This window comes from Mizuhopecten yessoensis, unplaced genomic scaffold (genome assembly GCF_002113885.1).
Source record: "Mizuhopecten yessoensis strain PY_sf001 unplaced genomic scaffold, ASM211388v2 scaffold10953, whole genome shotgun sequence".
Classification (NCBI taxonomy): Eukaryota; Metazoa; Mollusca; class Bivalvia; order Pectinida; family Pectinidae; genus Mizuhopecten; species Mizuhopecten yessoensis.
The window spans coordinates 640749-661192 of NW_018408804.1; the positions used below are offsets into that span (position 1 = coordinate 640749).

The 20444-nt window shown below is 40.1% G+C and overlaps 1 protein-coding gene across 4 annotated transcripts in view; it reads left to right on the top strand.

The window, feature by feature from the left end:
* The window catches only part of LOC110464065 (homeobox protein cut-like 1), a 123619-nt gene that overhangs the window by 33965 nt on the left and 69210 nt on the right, over positions 1–20444 (top strand). For all 4 annotated transcript variants that reach the window (XR_002464464.1, XM_021519087.1, XM_021519089.1 and 1 more), the window contains exons 2-4: positions 7000–7110; positions 17194–17320; positions 19871–20008. Coding sequence is in view for 3 of the 4 variants with exons in the window: in XM_021519087.1 (XP_021374762.1) it covers positions 7000–7110; positions 17194–17320; positions 19871–20008 (376 nt within the window). In the remaining variant the exon portion in view is untranslated. The remainder of the gene's footprint in view (positions 1–6999; positions 7111–17193; positions 17321–19870; positions 20009–20444) is intronic.

The following is a 20444-nucleotide window of genomic DNA, read 5'->3' on the forward strand; positions in this document are numbered from 1 at the left end:
ATGGTCCTGACAAAGTGTTGTTATTTTTCGGGTCAATCAGAAATACAATTTGGCTGCCATGGCCGCTATTTTGCTACTAAGTTCTAATAGGCCGATCTCACTTAAAATTGGTCTAGGAATGATCAGCTCATGGTCCTGACAAAGTTAAGTTAACATTATACTATTTTTTACTCAAATTGGTACATATTTCAACAACAAAAATAAATACTGTAGACTCAGGTGACCGGTAAGGCCCATGGGCCTCTTGTTTCTGTCCCTTTCCCTCCTGTACTTCCACCCCTTTTTCTGTCCCTTTCCCTGCTGTACTTCCACCCCTTTTTTCTGTCCCTTTCCCTGCTTTACTTCCACCATCTTTTTTTGTCCCTTTCCCTGCTGTACTTCCACCCCCTTTTTCTGTCCTTTCCCTGCTGTACTTCCACCCCTTTTTTCTGTCCCTTTCCCTGCTGTACTTCCACCCCTTTTTTCTGTCCCTTTCCCTGCTTTACTTCCACCCCCTTTTTCTGTCCTTTCCCTGCTGTACTTCCACCCCTTCTTTTGCTCCTACCATCTCACTATCCATCCCTCCTTTCTTTTCCCTATTTGTCACTTCCTTGCCTCTATTCTGTCCATTCTTCCATTTTATCGCTGGTTTCTCCTTTTTCTCCTCCCCACATCTCCCTCCCATCCATTGCCTTGCCTCCCTTCCCTGCTCGATTACGTTAATTTTTAGGTTTTTTTGGACATCATCACGGCATGTAGACTTGACATGGTTATGGGATAGCCTGTAGACTTTGAATATTTACATCATATATAAATCCGATCTGGTTTACATAAGTACTAACTCACAATGACAGAAGCCATGTATCATTCTCTGTTTCATTTCAAATTCAATTTCCAAATTAACCTGCTCCCACCTCCCTCCCCCTCTCTAATATCTGTGCCAAATAGCAACATGAGCTGCAATTATCTACCATGATCAGTTGGTATAGAATTGACTATTTCACTGTAAGGCATCAAATCAGGGACCTCGGCCCTTGATATAACAATTAGGCCACTTGAAACGTATCATATTTCCACTTAGAAACAATTGTGAGGGAACTGTGTGTCACTGCTAAGGCAAGGCCATCACCGGCTAACTGTTTTTCTAGATAAGCCGCCAAGTCAATATTTGCTCGGCTAAGAACATGGAGTCTGATCAGTACAGCTTTACTTACTGTTCATAGCTTTACCTATAAGCCCTGATCATGTAAGTAGCAGACGACGTTGGCGCAGTGGTAGACACCAGAGGAGGCCAGTGATTTGGGGATCAGCCTCCAATAATCCACTCGGGGGACAGGATGGCACTGTCACCAGGGTATGCAAATATGTGCCCGAGTTGGCTTCAAAGCTTGTAATTGATGAAATCTTAAAATAAACAAATTTGATAGGACTGGGATAGGTTTGTAGTTGTTTGGGTGAGGGGTTGAAAAGGGGGGGGGGGGGAGAGATTGACAACGCTAATACATGCTAAAGAGAAAGCATCAGTACTGTACCTTGTAAAGGGTTAAGGGTAGGTATGCTGAGATTCACGCTAAAGAGAAAGTATCAGTATTGTACCTTGTAAAGGGTTAAGGGTAGGTATGCTGAGATTCACAGTATGTTATGTGTCATCTCTTATGATAAGGAATTTTGACTTGGTTGGTGAGAGGATGTGTTAATTAGAGAATAATACCTATATTTGTCAGTTAAACAGTAATTCATGATCAGGAACTGATCAACTTCAAGGTAGTAAGGAAGTAAGGGGGATAACTCTTGCACAATTTATGGATATATAATAGCATATAGCGTTGATGTTATTTGAAATATATGATTTAGAAGAAAAACAAATTGCCAAAAACCTAGTCAATCTACATTTTATGTTAATTTCAAATTTGTGATCATGATGCTTCTATTCCTGTGGATATAATGTACCTAATTAGTAGTTAGGGTAATATTGATCCCTTAAGGATGTATTCCGTCTTAGCGTATTGCAGAGTTATCTGCTCTTGAGAGCAGGTATTGATTGTTATGTCATTTGTTTGTGAGAGTAACGTCATCAACTTTTGAGAGAAAAAAAATTATCACACAAACAAATGACGTTACAATCAATACCTGCTCACAAGAGAAGATAACTGCAATACGCAAAGACGGAATACTACCTTACACAATATACCTGTGATTTGTGTTGGAGTTATCACCCTTAAGGATACATACTACCTGACACGCTATACCTGTGATTTGTGTTGGAGTTACCTCCCTTAAGGATACATACTACCTTACACATTATACCTGTGGTTTGTTAGATTTATCTCCCTTAAGGATACATACTACCTTACACGCTATACCTGTGATTTGTGTTGGAGTTATCACCCTTAAGGATACATACTACCCTACACGTTATACCTGTGATTTGTGCTAGAGTTAGCTCCCTTAAGGATACATACTACCTTACACATTATACCTGTGATTTGTGTTAGAGTTATCTCCCTTAAGGATACATACTACCTTACACGCTATACCTGTGGTTTATATAAAAAAAAACACTTAAAAATGCAGTTATAATTAAGAATGTTTGGTTTGATTTGTTTGATGGAGACTGATGTGGTGTATTGAGGTGATTGGGTTGATGTTGTGCTGGTGTACCTCAGAGGGAATGAAGTTTTCCTTCTGTGTACATATAACACTTGTGTTTGAGGCGTTTCCGAAATACCTAAATTGATTTGTTGTATTATTGCTGGTGATTTATCAACCCTGTCTGAGTTTATTGATTCTTTGCTGATTTTCCTTTAAACTATTTTGCTGAGAAGTGAATCCTAAATGTTCTGGTCGGTGTGTGTATAGGATTGATGGGGAATCTAGGGGGGATTAGTATTGATACACTAACAGTCTTACATACTCGATAAAGTAACACTAACAGGCTTACATAGTCGATAAAGAAAGCATTAACACAAACTTCACACAAGGTTTTCATGTTACTCTGACAAAAATCTAAATTTCATTACAAGTCTTTTACATCTTTTGATATTTATTTTTTTTGAGAAATACATTGTGCTTGACAGTCAAGTATGGAAAAAATTAAAAGTTCTTATAAATATGAAAATCTCAGTGTGGGCACAACATACCGGCTTTTATCGTAACGTAGGAATGTAAATATGTTTATTAACATCTCTCATAACAACTTGAAGGTTTGCCAATGGGAGTTATCCACCCTTTGTAGGAGTGTTCAACAGCTTAAGATACTAGCATACATCCTTAACTTCGTTACAGAATGTGTCCAAAGCTCGTTGTTCAACACATTACTTTTCTGTAAATACTGAGAAAATAAACACATCAGTTTCATTATAACACTGAAGCCTAACTCATCATTTGATCATAAAACATCAAAAATACTTATCACAGGGTCCGTTTGATAGTGTCTCGGCTGCATCAGTCGTAAGATTCATTTATGTATTGGCACAGCTGTTGACTAATGACGCTAACGTGCATTAGGTATTACAGAGGAAGTATTTGATGATTCCGTGGTTACCAGGGTTTTAAACAATCTTATGGAGACTGTACCCTTTGAGTGTTGCATGGTAAAAGGAGTTCAATTTCAAAATCATGTCGGTGTTTGAAGTGTACGGGCGGTAATTCCGTATCCATCTCGCCTGTAACACTCCACAATTAAGCAGCCATTTTATGTGTGTGAATAATTCTCTGATGCAACAGTAAATGGTGCGGCGTGCGTAAATTGGTAATGCGGCTCCCTACATCAAATTTAGTTGATAATTGTCTAATGTGTTTGTATAGTGGGGAGGTTTCGCTCGAGGTGTGAAATGGAACTGTATATTTGGTATAGGGTGTTATAGGATTTCTTCATTACACATATACGCAAGATGGATACATTTTCATTTGTACATGTGTGTAAACAATTCATTTTCACAATTTCACATGTGCAGGAAGAAAAAACACTTTCCTAAATAACATGTTTAATTACATTTTCACAAGTACATGTGGGTGTATCTGTGCAGACAGATTCATTTATGTCCGACTAACTGGACACACCTATCCCGTAAGACAGGTGGCAAGCGTAAATCACCAGAAGAATAGCTGATTGGGGGCCCCATATTAATACGATGATGTTGGGTATTTTGATGTAAGATATCATGGTTTTATTCAGTGGGATGTTGGTGCACCCCAATATTGTGTATAAGAGACAGTGGCGTGGTTAATGTGGCGTGGCCACTGAGTTTATCAATACCCGAATATCTAAAGTATATTGAGGCCCAGATAGAAATCGGCACGGTGATTTGACCATTGTGGGTCGGCCCAGTGAGGCGGGTAATACCCCACTACAATTACTGCTACATACTTCATAATCATACAGTATATAAAACTAACGTATCAGAAGAGAAGTCCGTGTTAATTTTAGTCGCGTTTTGTATGACTAAATGCACTCGATCAGAGATGGTATCGGTGGGCAACAAAGCAGTTTGTCGCGCTGTCTGATCATTTTTCCATCACCGTGAATTGCTGATGTGATATTACTTAAAGTAAATACGCATAAAAAAGCGATCAAACTGAATCTTATTAGCATCTGATAACAGGGAGGCTGTTCTGGGAACGTTGTTAAAAAGTCAATGAAACATTTGAGAGGATAGCTATTATATTCCTGTTTTGTGCAATTTGATTTTGTTAAGTCATGTCTTTCATGTGTACAGTGCTGCAAAAGATAACGAGCGAGATTGAATTGTCCGGATATGTTGGTCTCTCTGTTAACAGTGAACACCATTGTTGTGATGATGGGCGAGTTTTTGCTGTGTTTTATGAGGCGAGAGTAATGCATCGAGTCAGACTTTCCTACTGTATCCAGTGATAATGATTTACTATGTGTTTATGAGATAAGAAAACTGTTTATAATCATATACAGAGTCAACCGTAGCTCATAATGTATTGACTTTTAAAGAAAGTGATTTGGAATTGTAGCAGGTTTTCTATATCATTGAAAATCTTGTTTACACCTGAACAGAATACTTGCTGTAAGGAAAGGGGTGTTTCTTTGGAGGGAGGACAGAAGAGGGGTGTGTCCTGCTGGTGAGGGGAAAACCAAGGGTTGGGGAGAGGTGTGTCCTGCATGGGAAGGGACACCGAGGGTTGGGGAGAGGCGTGTCCTGCTGGTGAGAGGACACCAAGGGTTGGGGAGAGGCATGTCCAGCTGGTGAGAGGACACCAAGGGTTGGGGAGAGGCATGTCCAGCTGGTGAGGGGACACCAAAGGTTGGGGAGAGGCGTGTCCTGCTGGTGATGAGGGGACACCAAGGGTTGGGGAGAGGCATGTCCAGATGGTGAGAGGACACCAAGGGTTGGGGAGAGGCGTGTCCTGCTGGTGAGGGGACACCAAGGGTTGGGGAGAGGCGTGTCCTGCTGGTGAGGGGGAAACACCAAGGGTTGGGGAGAGGCTTGTCTTGCACTAGAGGAGACACCGAGGGTTTGGGAGAGGCGTGTCCTGCTGGTGAGGGGGAAACCAAGGGTTGGGGAGAGGCTTGTCTTGCACTAGAGGAGACACCGAGGGTTTGGGAGAGGCGTGTCCTGCTGGTGAGGCGACACTGAGGGTTTGGGAGAGGCGTGTCCTGCTGGCGAGGGGGAAACCAAGGGTTGGGGAGAGGCATGTCTTGCACGGGAGGGGACACTGAGGGTTTGGGAGAGGCGTGTCTTGCTTGTGAGGGGACACTGAAGGTTGGGGAAAGCCCTGTCCACCTGGGAATGAGAGCTAAGGTTTGAGAAGGGGTGACCCCCTGGGAAGGAGAACTGAGGATTAGGAGAGAGTTCTAAGGGTTGGGATGGAAATTGAAACTTAATTAGTTGTGGGCTGTGTCCATGGATGATGAGGTGAGTATGGATGGGGATGTGATCAGGGGTTATGATAGGATTGAGGAGTGATAGAGGAACGCACTGTCAACATACCTGATGATATTACTACTACAGTGATGTGTGTATCGGCTAACACCTAATGATAGATATATAAAGGTGTGCATTCAAGCTCATCACAATGCATACCACACACTCCCCCCAACTTTATACCCCAGCTATAGATTATCAGCTTTGAGAGATTTGTGAAAGAAGACGTGTCTGTCTGTCTGTCTGTCGCACGACTGACGGGCAGCAGGCTTTCCTGAATGTCGTCATGGAAACAAAATAGCCTCTGGCCTTAAAAAATTCTGATGTTAACTCAAGAATACAAAAGAACTATTACAACATCTAAAGGATAATAAAACATCGGAGATACACAAGTTACACTTTGTATCTGGGAGATAAATAAGTTACACTTTGTATCTGGGAGATAAATAAGTTACACTTGGTATCTGTGGAGATGAATAAGTTACACTTTGTATCTGTTAAGATAAATTAGTTAAACTTTGTATCTGGGAGATAAATAAGTTACACTTGGTATATGTGGAGATAAATAAGTTACACTTGGTATCTAGGAGATAAATAAGTTACACTTGGTATATGTGGAGATAAATAAGTTACACTTGGTATATCTGCGAGATAAATAAGTTAAACTCTGTATCTGGGAGATAAATAAGTTACACTTTGTATCTGGGAGATAAATAAGTTACACTTTGTATATGTGGGAGATAAATAAGTTACACTTTGTATATCTGGGAGATAAATAAGTTGCACTTTGTATATCTGGGAAATAAATTAGTTACACTTAGTATCTGGGAGATGCAAATATAATTAGGTGATGGGAGATACAGAAATAATTTGGGCTTTTCAACTCTGTAAATACAAACTTTGTATCCCTGGTAAAATATACAGGGATAGAAGGATATTTTATGAATTTGATGTTACTGATATTTTGAACTTTGTTAAACTAATTACATTAATGTTTCTTGCTATTGATATTATCCACATGTTTCTGAAGTTTTTGACATTGTTTTATATTTTGTTATTGTTGATGTTTTCGCTATTGATATTATAAAGATGTTTAATTAGGGGTGTCTACCTGATGTTTTCACAGAAACAACTAGATGCAACAGCCACTGAATTGGCCAATAGACAGGACGAAAGTGATGCCTCACGAAAAAGACTCGTAGAACAAAGCAGAGATTTCAAGAAAAACACACCAGAGGTATGTATTAAGTTTACCCTCTTCTATCTTCACATGTACAGGTGTGAATTTGTATTTCAGGGTTTAAAGGTCAAGGCCAAGATCACAGTAACCCTTTATCAAAAAATAAATGGTCACCACTGAGTGACTTGATTTGAATCAATGACTATAAAGGCAGTAAGGGAGGCAGTATGTCCAGCCATCAGTGCGTCCGTTCTCATGTCTGTTACCACTCTGTCTGAATCATATTTTCTTATTGGTAAACCTTATGGTACTGTAAGCCTACATATTTGAACAGTTGTCTTATTTAGCACCTTTTACGCTTTGAATATTACACTTATTTATCATCAGCTTATTGAATTATGATTGCCCTATTTGAAGTTGGCTCTAATTGAAGGATCTATAAAAAAAAAACTATTTTATACATCAATGAATGTTAAAGTATGAAAACGCACTAAAATTGGAGTACACTGAAATAAGGGCATTTACTGTGCTTCATCATTTAGTTTATGATAAGTACACCTTTAACTCCTAGGTCCGTTCAATTCTGGTCAAGGTCAAGGTATATAGTCTAAGGTCAAATCGTTGCAAAACTTGCCTAGACCAAATCTGTTTATCATGACAAGATGCCGTGTTATGAAATAGTTGCACGTCTTTACCGCAAAGGTCAAGGTCAGGGTAAGAAGTTAAAGGTCAAATTATTGTAATGTTTTGTCTGAACCATATATATCTTCTAAATTGCAGTACTTTTTCATGAAACCTCACACACATGTGTGCCATGAACAGATTGAGTGCTACTGATATGGATACTGACTAAAGGTCAAGGTTATCATCAAGGGATCAAAGGTCAAATCATTGTAATGCATTTCTGGACTAGAACTACTTAATTGCTTTTACATGTGAAAACCTCAAGGCATGTGCACCATTAACAGAAGAAATGTGTCACTAAATACTCTTAGAGTTCATACCCTGAAGGCCATGGTCATGACCAGGGTTTAAAGGTCAATTCATTTTAATGATTTTATCAACCATAACTTCTGATCTCTGTCATATAATCAGACATTGTTACATAATACATTCAGGTCCTTATCAAAGAGGTTGAGGTCAGAGGTGAAATTATTGTAATGTTTGTCCAAACTATAACTTACATTGGCTTTAGAATTTCTCCTGAGACTTCAGAGATGTGTAAACAATATAGTGTACGTTGTTATAGATGGGACAGGAAAGTCCAACTCTTTTAATTTCCCTAATAACCCACATTTATGGGTGGATTGGTCGAGTGGTTAACACTCTGGCCTTCCAAGCAGGTGGCTGGAGTTTGATCCCCGAAGTCGCCATACGCATGGAATATTCAGAGAAAGTATTTTTTCTCCTGCCCACACAACTCCAACAACCCAGGTGGAGTATTAAATGGTCTGGGGTGGGTGTTGCGGTATCTGTGCTGTAGCATTCAAGTGAGGTTGCACTATAAATGATACTGTTGGAAGCACGGTCCTACTATAAACAGAACACAATACATCTCCAGCACCAACACAGGCATACACACATAGGGAGATATTAGCCAGGTGACATAGGACTAGTAGTTAGCGCCTGATAAGGCATCTCCTGCGAATTCTTCAATATTGTATTGATTAATATATATGCATTTTTGTATTGACTGTATAAAATTGTATATCTATGTAGTGTAAAGCGCTTTAGAGTGGCTTATGTTAGCCAGATAGGACGCTATATCAAATGTTGTATATTTATCTATTTATTTTATTTACAACATATTTTTTTCCAATTCAATGGACCTTGTACCCTGTTAAAATTAAATGGGGAAATGTTTATTTGTTCTAGCCATAATTTGTTTTGTAAGCTTGATTGTAACATCTAGGGTACTTATTGATGTGCTGAGTGGTGATCCGCGGACTGCCATTTTGTTTGTGCCCAAGTTTACAGTGTGGGACCCTATATAGACCCAGCCACTTGGAGATGCTGCGTTGCTAGGCTAGGCCTGCAGTCATTTTGAAGTTCACTTACTGAGCTTCCCCTCACTGCAGACATAATTTACTATATAATTTGCAATAATCGCCCGATCTTCATAACAGAAACCAGATGCACAAATCTATCAATACATACAAAAAGCTAAATCTCCGGGCCATGGGAACCAAATAGCAATCACTAATTGTCAATTAACTGGCAGTATGGGAGCGGTAATGTTGCGTTTTTCTTTCTTTCTGTATCAGTTGGCGGTTTACTTCCCCATGTCTCCGAGTTCAATACTATCACAAGGCTACTTTTGGGGGAATTAATGAATTAGAGGGACATGGCGATATTAGCCGGCTCGATTCTTTGATCTGCTTTCAAAAATGTGCATTTGGTTAAAACTAGAATGATACTACCGGTTATAACGGGCCTATAAAGCTATCTCAAAGACCCAGCGAATTAAAAAAAAACAAATTTGTGATCCTTCAAGAAACACTTTGGCAAAAACTTACCCAGGCCCCATATTGATTAAAGGCAAAATTGAAAAAGGCAGCAAAAACACCAAGTGTATATCATTGGTTTAACGACCTATAGGAACAATTCGCATGTGTTTCCTATTAGACCGAGCCTGGGACAGCTATATTGTGCTATTCTCTACGCTGACACGGTTCATTACAACTCTGATTTCTGCGGCAGCTTTTATGTTTTGGGACGGAGTTTGTTGAAGATAATTTTCTCCCACTGTGATATGACTGATCAGCAGTGACTACTAGTGATAGAACTTCTGTTTCGCGCAGGAAATTGACCCAGCGGGGATGATGTATTAATCATTGAGCTCCCAACATAAGCTGGTCGGGGAGCTTATGTAAATAGCTGTAATTTGTGAAAACTTCCATGTCTGAGGACTGTAGTGGGCCGCATATTCGCTCCCGAGTTTGTGCGTGGACGACTGTTGTGGGGCTATGAGTGACAGGGCTGACACTGAGTAACAAGATGTACGCCTTCCCACAAGGCCCAGTATGTAGACCTGGGGGGAAAGGTTAGGGGGTTGGGCAAAGAATTGTCACAGCATAAGGGAGATTATTCTAGAACAAAAAAGTTAGGGGAGGCTACTCTTAATTAAAATGACAAGGGAAACAGACTTGATAGTGGGATGACACTAATCTTAAGCCCTGAAGAAACGATGATATCTCGGGTGTTGATCTTATAGGGAAACAGCTCGTGAGTTATAAAAGAAGGGGAGAATACTCTTGGCTCAGAATGCAAGTGGAAGAGCGATTTCCCTCAAGTCTAATGGAAGGGTAGACTAACCTTGATGTAGGGTGGAAGCACTTTTGTAGGATAAACTAGCCTTGGGATTGAGTGGAATGGGAGACAACTCTGCAGTTAGGTGGTAAGGGAGACAACTCTGAAGTAAGGTGGTAAGGGAGACAGGTCAGATAAGAAAGGAAAATACTCAGTGTTGGGATAGAATGAAAGGGTTAACCTTGAGTGCTCTCCCTTCTATATAGAAGATGAAGCAACCATTAAGAGTTTTTGGGCCTCAGAGTGACCTCCCCTGTCAAGTTTTTCCTATGCTTTGACGTCACTGGACACTTATTTTGTTACTGTGCATGTATGACAACAGTGTTCTGTCAAATGCGTGGAAATGTTGGTTTTTTTAAATGTTTATTTTGGAAAGGTCTTAAAAGAATATTGCACTGTAGTGTCAATGGTCATGACACAGTTCAGCTTGTTGGTACCCTTTACCTTCAGTGTATAGAACTCTATAAAGGTATCAAGTTTATTTGATATTTCTGAATTTTTATGTACAACGAGTTTTGGTAATGGACCTGATTCTTACATAAGTATATTACCAATTGACCATGTGAGTTCCCATTTTAGATCCCAGACATGCACTTTAAACAAACTTAATGAAGGAGGGGTTTGAAAATGATGGGGTTGAAGGTTAATAAAGTAGTCTTGTCCAAAGTGTCCCAGCATATATCTCACCATTTTGTACAAACAAAGCCAAAAAACTGACAATATAATTAATTATAGTAATAGTTGTATATCATGGCTACTAAAACTGTCATTGCGGGTTTGGGACGCTCTGTAAAGTGTCACCATGTTAAACAAAAATATTTAATATCACACATTCCACTTATATAACAGGCAATCACGGATTACTGCTCTGATACATACAGCCCTGCACAGTCACTTACAGCGTCTCACACATACAGCGTCTCACCCCTAAAAGGTCAATTACAATGTCTCACACTTACCACCTTCAAAAGAATAAAGCTATACAATTAAGAAACAAACTCATCCAGGTCTTTGTGAAAATAACACTTTGACCTAATTCTTACAATACAAGCTATTAGTTTTAGATACAGGTAAGCAAATTGAAGAGTAAGAGAGAGATCTTACAAATAACGAAACGTGTAATTCTTCAAAACGGAATGAAAGCAACAGATTATCAAACAAGGAGGACATGTATTCAGCAGATCTTACAGAGTGACGGTTTTGTATAAAACTTCATTCAAGTGGAACAAGAATAAACATCTGTGTTGGTTGTAGACAGGAACATAAGGAGATCAAGCTCAGTATCTATTGAATGACCAAATGTCCCATTTATCATGTTTCATTTTGAAATGCCCCTCCATTTCACGAGAAAGACAGTTGGTTGAGAATATATAGTGTCCTCCCATTCTGATTGGTTGGGATTGCTCTGTCCTCTTCATTATTTACACTGATCAATCTCTATATCTTGCTACTGAAGACAAGTAGTTCTGAGGCCTAGCCTGCCGTCATAAAATATCTACTGTAACGGAATCCTGAGTAAAATATCTACTGTAACGGAATCCTGAGTGTTGATGCTCCTTGTTTACCTTATGGAATATTACTATTTCAGACAGAAATTGGTTGAATGTGACTATTAAAAACAGAAATAGTTTGAATGTGACTATTAAAAACAGAAAAAGTTTGAATGTGACTATTAAAAACAAATAGTTTGAATGTGACTATTAAAGACAGAAATAGTTTGAATGTGACTATTAAAAACAGAAATAGTTTGAATGTGACTATTTAAGACAGAAATAGTTTGAATGTGACTATTAAAAACAGAAATAATTCAATGTTACTATTAAAGACAGAAATAATTTCAATGTTACTGTTGAAGAAGACAGAAAAAAAATCACCAGATACAAGTAACTGTCCCAACATTCGCTGTTTAGTTTCTTGTCTCGGTAATATGACTGTGATTTATTGTTTAGATTTGAGGGTGGGAGAGTTTCGTTTTAAAATACAAAGTACAAGCACATCATTATCAGGTTTAAGTATCCACAATTGATCACCGATCGTATTGCTATGGTTTCCCTCATTACTGTCTGAAACACTTCATCTGTAGCCTTATAGGTCAAAGTTTTAAAACGTTCAAACTTGATTTTATCAAACTCTGGACGTGTATATATATTCTATGACTTACATCACTAAACTATCCTTGATCAAGTACATATTTTACAAAATGTTGGTAAACTTTCAGAGTGAGACAGTCTTTAGACAGAAACAAGTTATCTGGTCAAACACAGCAAGTCTCTATAGAGAAAATCGGTTGTATTTGGATTGTAACAGTTATGTTAAAACTATTTAAATCAGTATTTTAAGGATATTATATAAATCTTTCTATGCTACCTTACGCATTGTACCTGAATTTTGTGCTAGATTTTATTCTCTTAACATCTTATTATTGTCATTATTTTATTCATGTAATTAAGATGTCATTGGTTAGAACCTGTATTGTGTTGTTATAAGTGCATGAGTTTCTAATGTGCATTTTATTTGACTGAATTACAGCCATAAAAGGTATATTCAAGTTCTCTGGGAGGATTGATCATTTCAGAGTTATTTATATGATAAAAAGAACTATCAACGCTGCTCTAGTTTCTGTTACTGTGACTAATAATGTGCTGTATTATACAAACATGAGGGAGACCTGTGTATTATCAAATTAAGAGAATTTTTCAAGATTTTTTCCAATGTCTTATTATTGTTTGTAGCCTGGGTGTTATCACCAATAGTATTTAAATCAACGTTATAAAAGAGGTGTTTCTACCTGGTTATTGCTACTAATATTATAATGTTTTGGGTGAAGATTTGTTCACTAGTGAGGGTTTTGTCGGTGCTGCTGAAGCCGTCTGTGTGACAGTAATGGTGTGCCTCAGGCTATTGTATTTCATGACTGGTAAGCATTCTCATGGATCGGTGCAACATAGAAGCCAATTAAAGCCCAGAGATCCTAAGACAAAATTCAAACTGTGTAGTAATGGTATTTAGATGTAGCGATAATTTTGGCTTTCATTACTGGTACTGATGATGATGTCGATGAGTGGGGGAGGGGAAGTAATGGGGAGGGGGACGCTAGGGTAAGGGCTTCCCAACGACAGCCAAACTGATTTTCTCAGCGCATTAATACCATACTGTGTTTGATACTCAATATGAGGAATGCCATGGGTGGTCCAGCCAGTCCCCAAGTAACCTGTGAAAAACATGGCCCGTGGTGTAACCTGCCTCAGACATGTACAAACCAGGACAAATAGAAAAACATGGCCCGTGGTGTAACCTGCCTCAGATATGTACAAACCAGGACACATAGAAAAACATGGCCCGTGGTGTAACCTGCCTCAGATATTTACAAACCAGGACAAATAGAAAAACATGTCCATTCCCAGATCTAGATAATCTGTCCATTTCCTGATCTAGATATTCTGTCCAGTTCCTCAATTCAGAGTATTGAATATTAAATTAAATTAAATATAGTACTCCCAACCCCTACCATCCTGAAACACCACACACACATTTACATAAACCTTTGTCTATAACTTTTATGTATCCCCTCCCGTCCATCCCACACACAGGACGTACACACAAACACAACCCCTGCCCCTCCCTCACACACACAGCATGTACACACAAACACACACATTAACCCCTTCCCCTCCATCACACACAGGACATACACACAAACACAACCCCTGCCCCTCCTTCACACACAGGACGTACACACAAACACACCCCCTGCCCCTCCCTCACACACAGGATGTACACACAAACACACACATTAACCCCTGCCCCTCCCTCACACACAGGACATACACACAAACACAACCCCTGCCCCTCCCTCACACACAGGACGTACACACAAACACAACCCCTGCCCCTCCCTCACACACAGGACGTACAAACAAACACAACCCCTGCCCCTCCCTCACACACAGGACGTACACACAAACACAACCCCTGCCCCTCCCTCACACACAGGACGTACACACAAACACAACCCCTGCCCCTCCCTCACACACAGGACGTACACACAAACACAACCCCTGCCCCTCCCTCACACACAGGACGTACACACAAACACAACCCCTGCCCCTCCCTCACACACAGGACGTACACACAAACACAACCCCTGCCCCTCCCTCACACACAGGACGTACACACAAACACAACCCCTGCCCCTCCCTCACACACAGGACGTACACACAAACACAACCCCTGCCCCTCCCTCACACACAGGACGTACAAACAAACACAACCCCTGCCCCTCCCTCACACACAGGACGTACACACAAACACAACCCCTGCCCCTCCCTCACACACAGGACGTACACACAAACACAACCCCTGCCCCTCCCTCACACACAGGACGTACACACAAACACAACCCCTGCCCCTCCCTCACACACAGGACGTACACACAAACACAACCCCTGCCCCTCCCTCACACACAGGACGTACACACAAACACAACCCCTGCCCCTCCCTCACACACAGGACGTACAAACAAACACAACCCCTGCCCCTCCCTCACACACAGGATGTACAAACAAACACAACCCCTGCCCCTCCCTCACACACAGGATGTACAAACAAACACAACCCCTGCCCCTCCCTTGGTTCCTATTGGTATTGACCCCCCACACACAATAGAGAACTTAGAGAGTGTTCGACATCCTCCATGCCTAAAATAGTGATCACATCTATTAATGTCCCTCTGAATAAAGCCGGTATTTATCACAGCCCTGGAGAAGGCACAGGTGCCCTACGCCCCTGATATTTCGGCTGCTCCATCAGAGGTAGGAGAGCAGGCTACGAAGCACTGTTGTCTCCCCTCATTATTGATTTGTTTGATCGGTGGCTAGATTGCCGTGAAAAGAGGCTGAATCTTTGTGGCCTCATAAATAAGCTCGGCCTTATCAGTGGGGGATCTTATATCACCGACAAAAAAAGGATCTTTCTGAGCTCATTTCGTCAGTGTTAATTAACTGAAGTTTATATGTTGCCCAACTAGTGTTTTTGAGGAGCATGTGACTGGAGATAAACCACGTTTATCTGAGTGACTTAGTTTGTACGATTGGAAATCACACTCTTATTACTGATTTGATTTATCAGACCCCCTTCCTAGGCTGCCTGAAATCGTATCCCCTTACCCCAGCCATCCTCACCAAACATATGTAAATTGGCCAGAGAATGACATGATTGATTGGTTTAAAAAAAAATATGAAGACAATTTTTTTTGGATTTGTGTATATGCAATAAGAGATGGGAACATACAGCATTGTAGAGGCTGTGATGGGACTCTATACATTATACAGAGTTTATAGATAATCCCTGAAAACCCCTTCAATTGGAATTCGAAGTTTGTCCTGAAAAAATGCAAAGTTGAAGAAATCATTGTGAAAAGCCTATGTGTAACAGGCAGGATCCTAAAAAAAACTAAGCATTACTTGAGATTATGTTCACATGCATCAAACTGTAGATTTCTCCGTGAATGAAATAAAAAGTTAAGTAAATAAACAAAAAGTTAAGTAAATAAACAAAAAGGTCAACAAGAAGGTATAACCTGTGTGAGGTGATGATAACAATAGCTAGGTATCACGGTTAATTAACAGGCATTGCTGCGTCATACAGTAGGGCTATAGATCTCTACTCCTGTCTTTATCAACAGTACTATAGGGCTATAGATCTCTACTCCTGTCTTTATCTACCGTACTGTAGGGCTATAGATCTCTACTCCTGTCTTTATCTACTGTACAGTAGGGCTATAGATCTCTACTCCTGTCTTTATCAACTGTACAGTAGGGCTATAGATCTCTACTCCTGTCTTTATCTACCGTACAGTAGGGCTATAGATCTCTACTCCTGTCTTTATCAACAGTACAGTAGGGCTATAGATCTCTACACCTGTCTTTATCAACAGTACAGGAGGGCTATAGATCTCTACACCTGTCTTTATCAACAGTACAGTAGGGCTATAGATCTCTACTCATGTCTTTATCTACTGTACAGTAGGGCTATAGATCTCTACTCCTGTCTTCATCAACAGTACAGTAGGGCTATAGATCTCTACTCCTGTCTTTATCTACTGTACAGTAGGGCTATAGATCTCTACTCCTGTCTTTATCTACCTTGTATCAATAGGATTCTGGGTTTTTAGCTCACCTGCTCGAAGGGCACAGTGTATCCCTAAGTACCTCTGGTTCGCCTTTTGTCAGACCATGTGACCGGATGTGGTGTCATTATTTTCGGTGAGGTGGCACTTTAAAGTAGCCCCATCATCTGTGGACTCGGGGTCAAAGTGCTTAATCACCAATATTTGGGGAAATGTTTTGATCACAATTATATTGTTCACATAATCATGTGATACACTTATTATTGTAACTATTTGTCATTTTATCAAGTTAAAATATCAAGTTCATTTCATTTTTTGTCCCGCCTGCAAAAGATGTCGCGAAGGTGGGACTTAGGTGTCCTATATATAGTGGCATCTCGGCTTCTTCGTGCGATCCAAGCATCAGATAGGGCTGTGGATGGACAGGCGACATTCATCAGTCTGTGGAAGCCTTAGGTGTTTTTTACCACAGGAACGGTGTAAAATTGTGTCGTCCATTGTAAAACATTGATAGTACATGAATTTCTTAAATCAAAATATCAGATACTGTTCTTTTAAATGGGACCAAAAACTTTTGGTGTTTTTTCCCCCACTGGAGTTCCATAAACTTTTGTCATCCTTTGTAAACCATTGATAATGCGTCATTTTCACAATACCATGTACTGCTCTTTTGGTCTAATTTACTTACTTTTTTTTCCCCACAGGAATTACGTAAACTTGTGGCACCCCTATTGAAAAGTTTCCAAGCAGAAGTTGACTCGCTGTCCAAACGAAGCAAGGCAGCAGAAGGAGCGTTCTTGTCTGTGTATAGAAAGATTATTGACCTTCCAGGTAAGTCACTGTTATAGAAACAAGGTCAGAGGTCATAGTCACTGTTATAGAAACAAGTTCAGAGGTCATAGTCACTGTTATAGAAACAAGTTCAGAGGTCATAGTCACTGTTATAGAAACAAGTTCAGAGGTCATAGTCACTGTTATAGAAACAAGTTCAGAGGTCATAGTCACTGTTATAGAAACAAGTTCAGAGGTCATAGTCACTGTTATAGAAACAAGTTCAGAGGTCATAGTCACTGTTATAGAAACAAGTTCAGAGGTCATAGTCACTGTTATAGAAACAAGTTCAGAGGTCATAGTCACTGTTATAGAAACAAGTTCAGAGGTCATAGTCACTGTTATAGAAACAAGTTCAGAGGTCATAGTCACTGTTATAGAAACAAGTTCAGAGGTCATAGTCACTGTTATAGAAACAAGTTCAGAGGTCATAGTCACTGTTATAGAAACAAGTTCAGAGGTCATAGTCACTGTTATAGAAACAAGTTCAGAGGTCATAGTCACTGTTATAGAAACAAGTTCAGAGGTCATAGTCACTGTTATAGAAACAAGTTCAGAGGTCATAGTCACTGTTATAGAAACAAGTTCAGAGGTCACAGTCACTGTTATAGAAACAAGTTCAGGAGGTCATAGTCACTGTTATAGAAACAAGTTCAGAGGTCACAGTCACTGTTATAGAAACAAGTTCAGGAGGTCACAGTCACTGTTATAAAAACAAGTTCAGAGGTCACAGTCACTGTTATAAAAACAAGTTCAGGAGGTCATAGTCACTGATACAGAAAAGTTTCCAAGCAGAAGTTGACTCGCTGTCCAAACGAAGCAAGGCAGTGGAAGAAGCGGATAGAGGTCATAGTCACTGTCGTAGAAACACATTATTACAACTTATATCAATCACTCTTGTTGGCCTGGATGTTAGCGAGCTAACCCACGTGGTTGGGTAGGTGAAATCATATCTTTTCACGTCTGATCGGGGAATCGAACCCAGACCAATAGTGTACAAGGACAAAATCACAACTCATTATAATGAATAAAGATGATATTGAATTTAGATTTTAGGACTATAGAATTCTCTAGTGAAAGTTACGAGATGAATAAATCAACAAATTAAACACTCAGCATCACAAAACTGTTGGTAACTGAAAATCTATTGTATTAGTTATTGAGGGCTCTATAAGTCTTGTATAGAATTAGAAATTCAGGGTTACAATATCGTATGTCTGCTGTAATGAACTAAAAACCCAGGATTATTGACTTGATGTCAATCAAATTAATCGTGGATAGTACAAATGTTTGGGCTGTGATAATAAAATCTACCTGCACAACAGGTCGTCATTGTACAGAAGATGCTGCCTTCGTTGCTACCTGTATAGGTATCCACCTGTAGCTTCGGAGGGGGCCACACCTGATCCTAAACAGGTGCTAGTAATTGACTAAGGTATAAGCCCATATTAACGTGTCTCCACGCAGGTTACACCGTTTACGAGGAGACTAGCCACCCAGTGACGGGGCTAGAATTTCTACACACTCTCTTAATGCAGATTGAATTTTAATTTCCTACAGAGTAATAGCAGTTTAATACGAGCCGTGTTATAAATGAGATGAGCGTTGCTGTAGACAAGACCGAGGCTGATATGTGTCGTTTTCTTGTATTGTTTGGGCTTGTGTGGCTATATTTTTATTGGAGAGAATTGTAATTATATCTGTATTATTGAGAGAGACCTGGTGTAGATTGTTGTACATAACATATAATTCATTCAATCCAACCCACCTAACTGCTGTACACTACCTGGCATTGGGTCCACGATCAAGTGCCGCCGTGTCTGATGTCGAACACAGATAGAAAGAGTTAGACAAATGAAATGTAGTATTTGCCTGCAGAGGGGGAGATGGAGACTACCGGCTGAGAACTTTTATTGATAAATATTGTTTGCCAGCGAAATGATTTTTCAGTCTTAACAGCTTATTTGTAGTTTCGGGTTTTTTGTTTTAAATTGAGACAAGTGATTTTGGAATGACGTGATAAGGTAGAAGATACACAGGTAACTCCAGCCTACTTGAAGTTGAAGCTGTGCTATGATGCGGCTCTGATAACTAATGTCGGCGACTGAACCTTGGTGCTTTATGTTTGCCGTTTCTGAAAGGAGTTTTTTTGTTCCACTTGACGCTGGAGTTGATCACATCTTATCATTATACCACACAGAACTTCCCATTAACCCTCTATACACACGCCAACCAAGAAATCACAGTGTAAACCCAGAAAATATATATTAAATGTTTTTTATTGAACCCTGTGATGATAGCAAATCATAAGTGTGTGCTAGCAATATATACAGGCATCACTGCAGAGATCTAAAAAACTTATCAATTAGCTCCGTGCCTCCATCCTCAAGAGGGGGGCTGAACCCTCCGGTCCCCCGTCAGCCAGGGGCTATGTAGCTTGTTTATGGCTAGTACATGTATTTGAAGGAAAATCAATTAGTGATTTTTTCGTGGCTTGCCTGTGGTGATGTATTAATCACACGAGTCTAATCGCTGTGCCTCTTTTGACAGATCCTGTGTCCGTACTTGAATATGCCTCACAACTTCAGAAGAAAGCACATCGAGTCAGTGATTTGGAGATTGAAAACAAACAGCTTCGGGAGACACTGGAAGAATACAATCATGAATTTGCTGAAGTGAAAAACCAAGGTAACAATTTTGAGTCTGCTCTAGTCACACTGACTAAAGTCTGCTCTAGTTATTCTGACTTGAGTCTTTTTTTGTCCCAGTATGTCTGTGTATACATGTGTGTATATATGCTAGTTGTAAACTAGTGTATCTCTTTGTTTACCAATCAGCTACAATACCATCTGGCTGTCTACATCTAACTCCACTCCCCCATCTCACCCCTATCCCCATCTCACCCCATATCACCCCTATCCCCATCTCACCCAACATCCCATCTCACCCCACTCCCAATCTCACCCCATCTCACCCCTTTCCCTATCTCACCCAACACCCCATCTCACCCCACTCCCAATATCACCCCTATCCCCATCTCACTCCCCACTCACTCCCCCCACTCCCCACTCACTTATCATTGTACCCCCCTACCCCCAATACTCCATGGCCTCCGCTCCCTCCC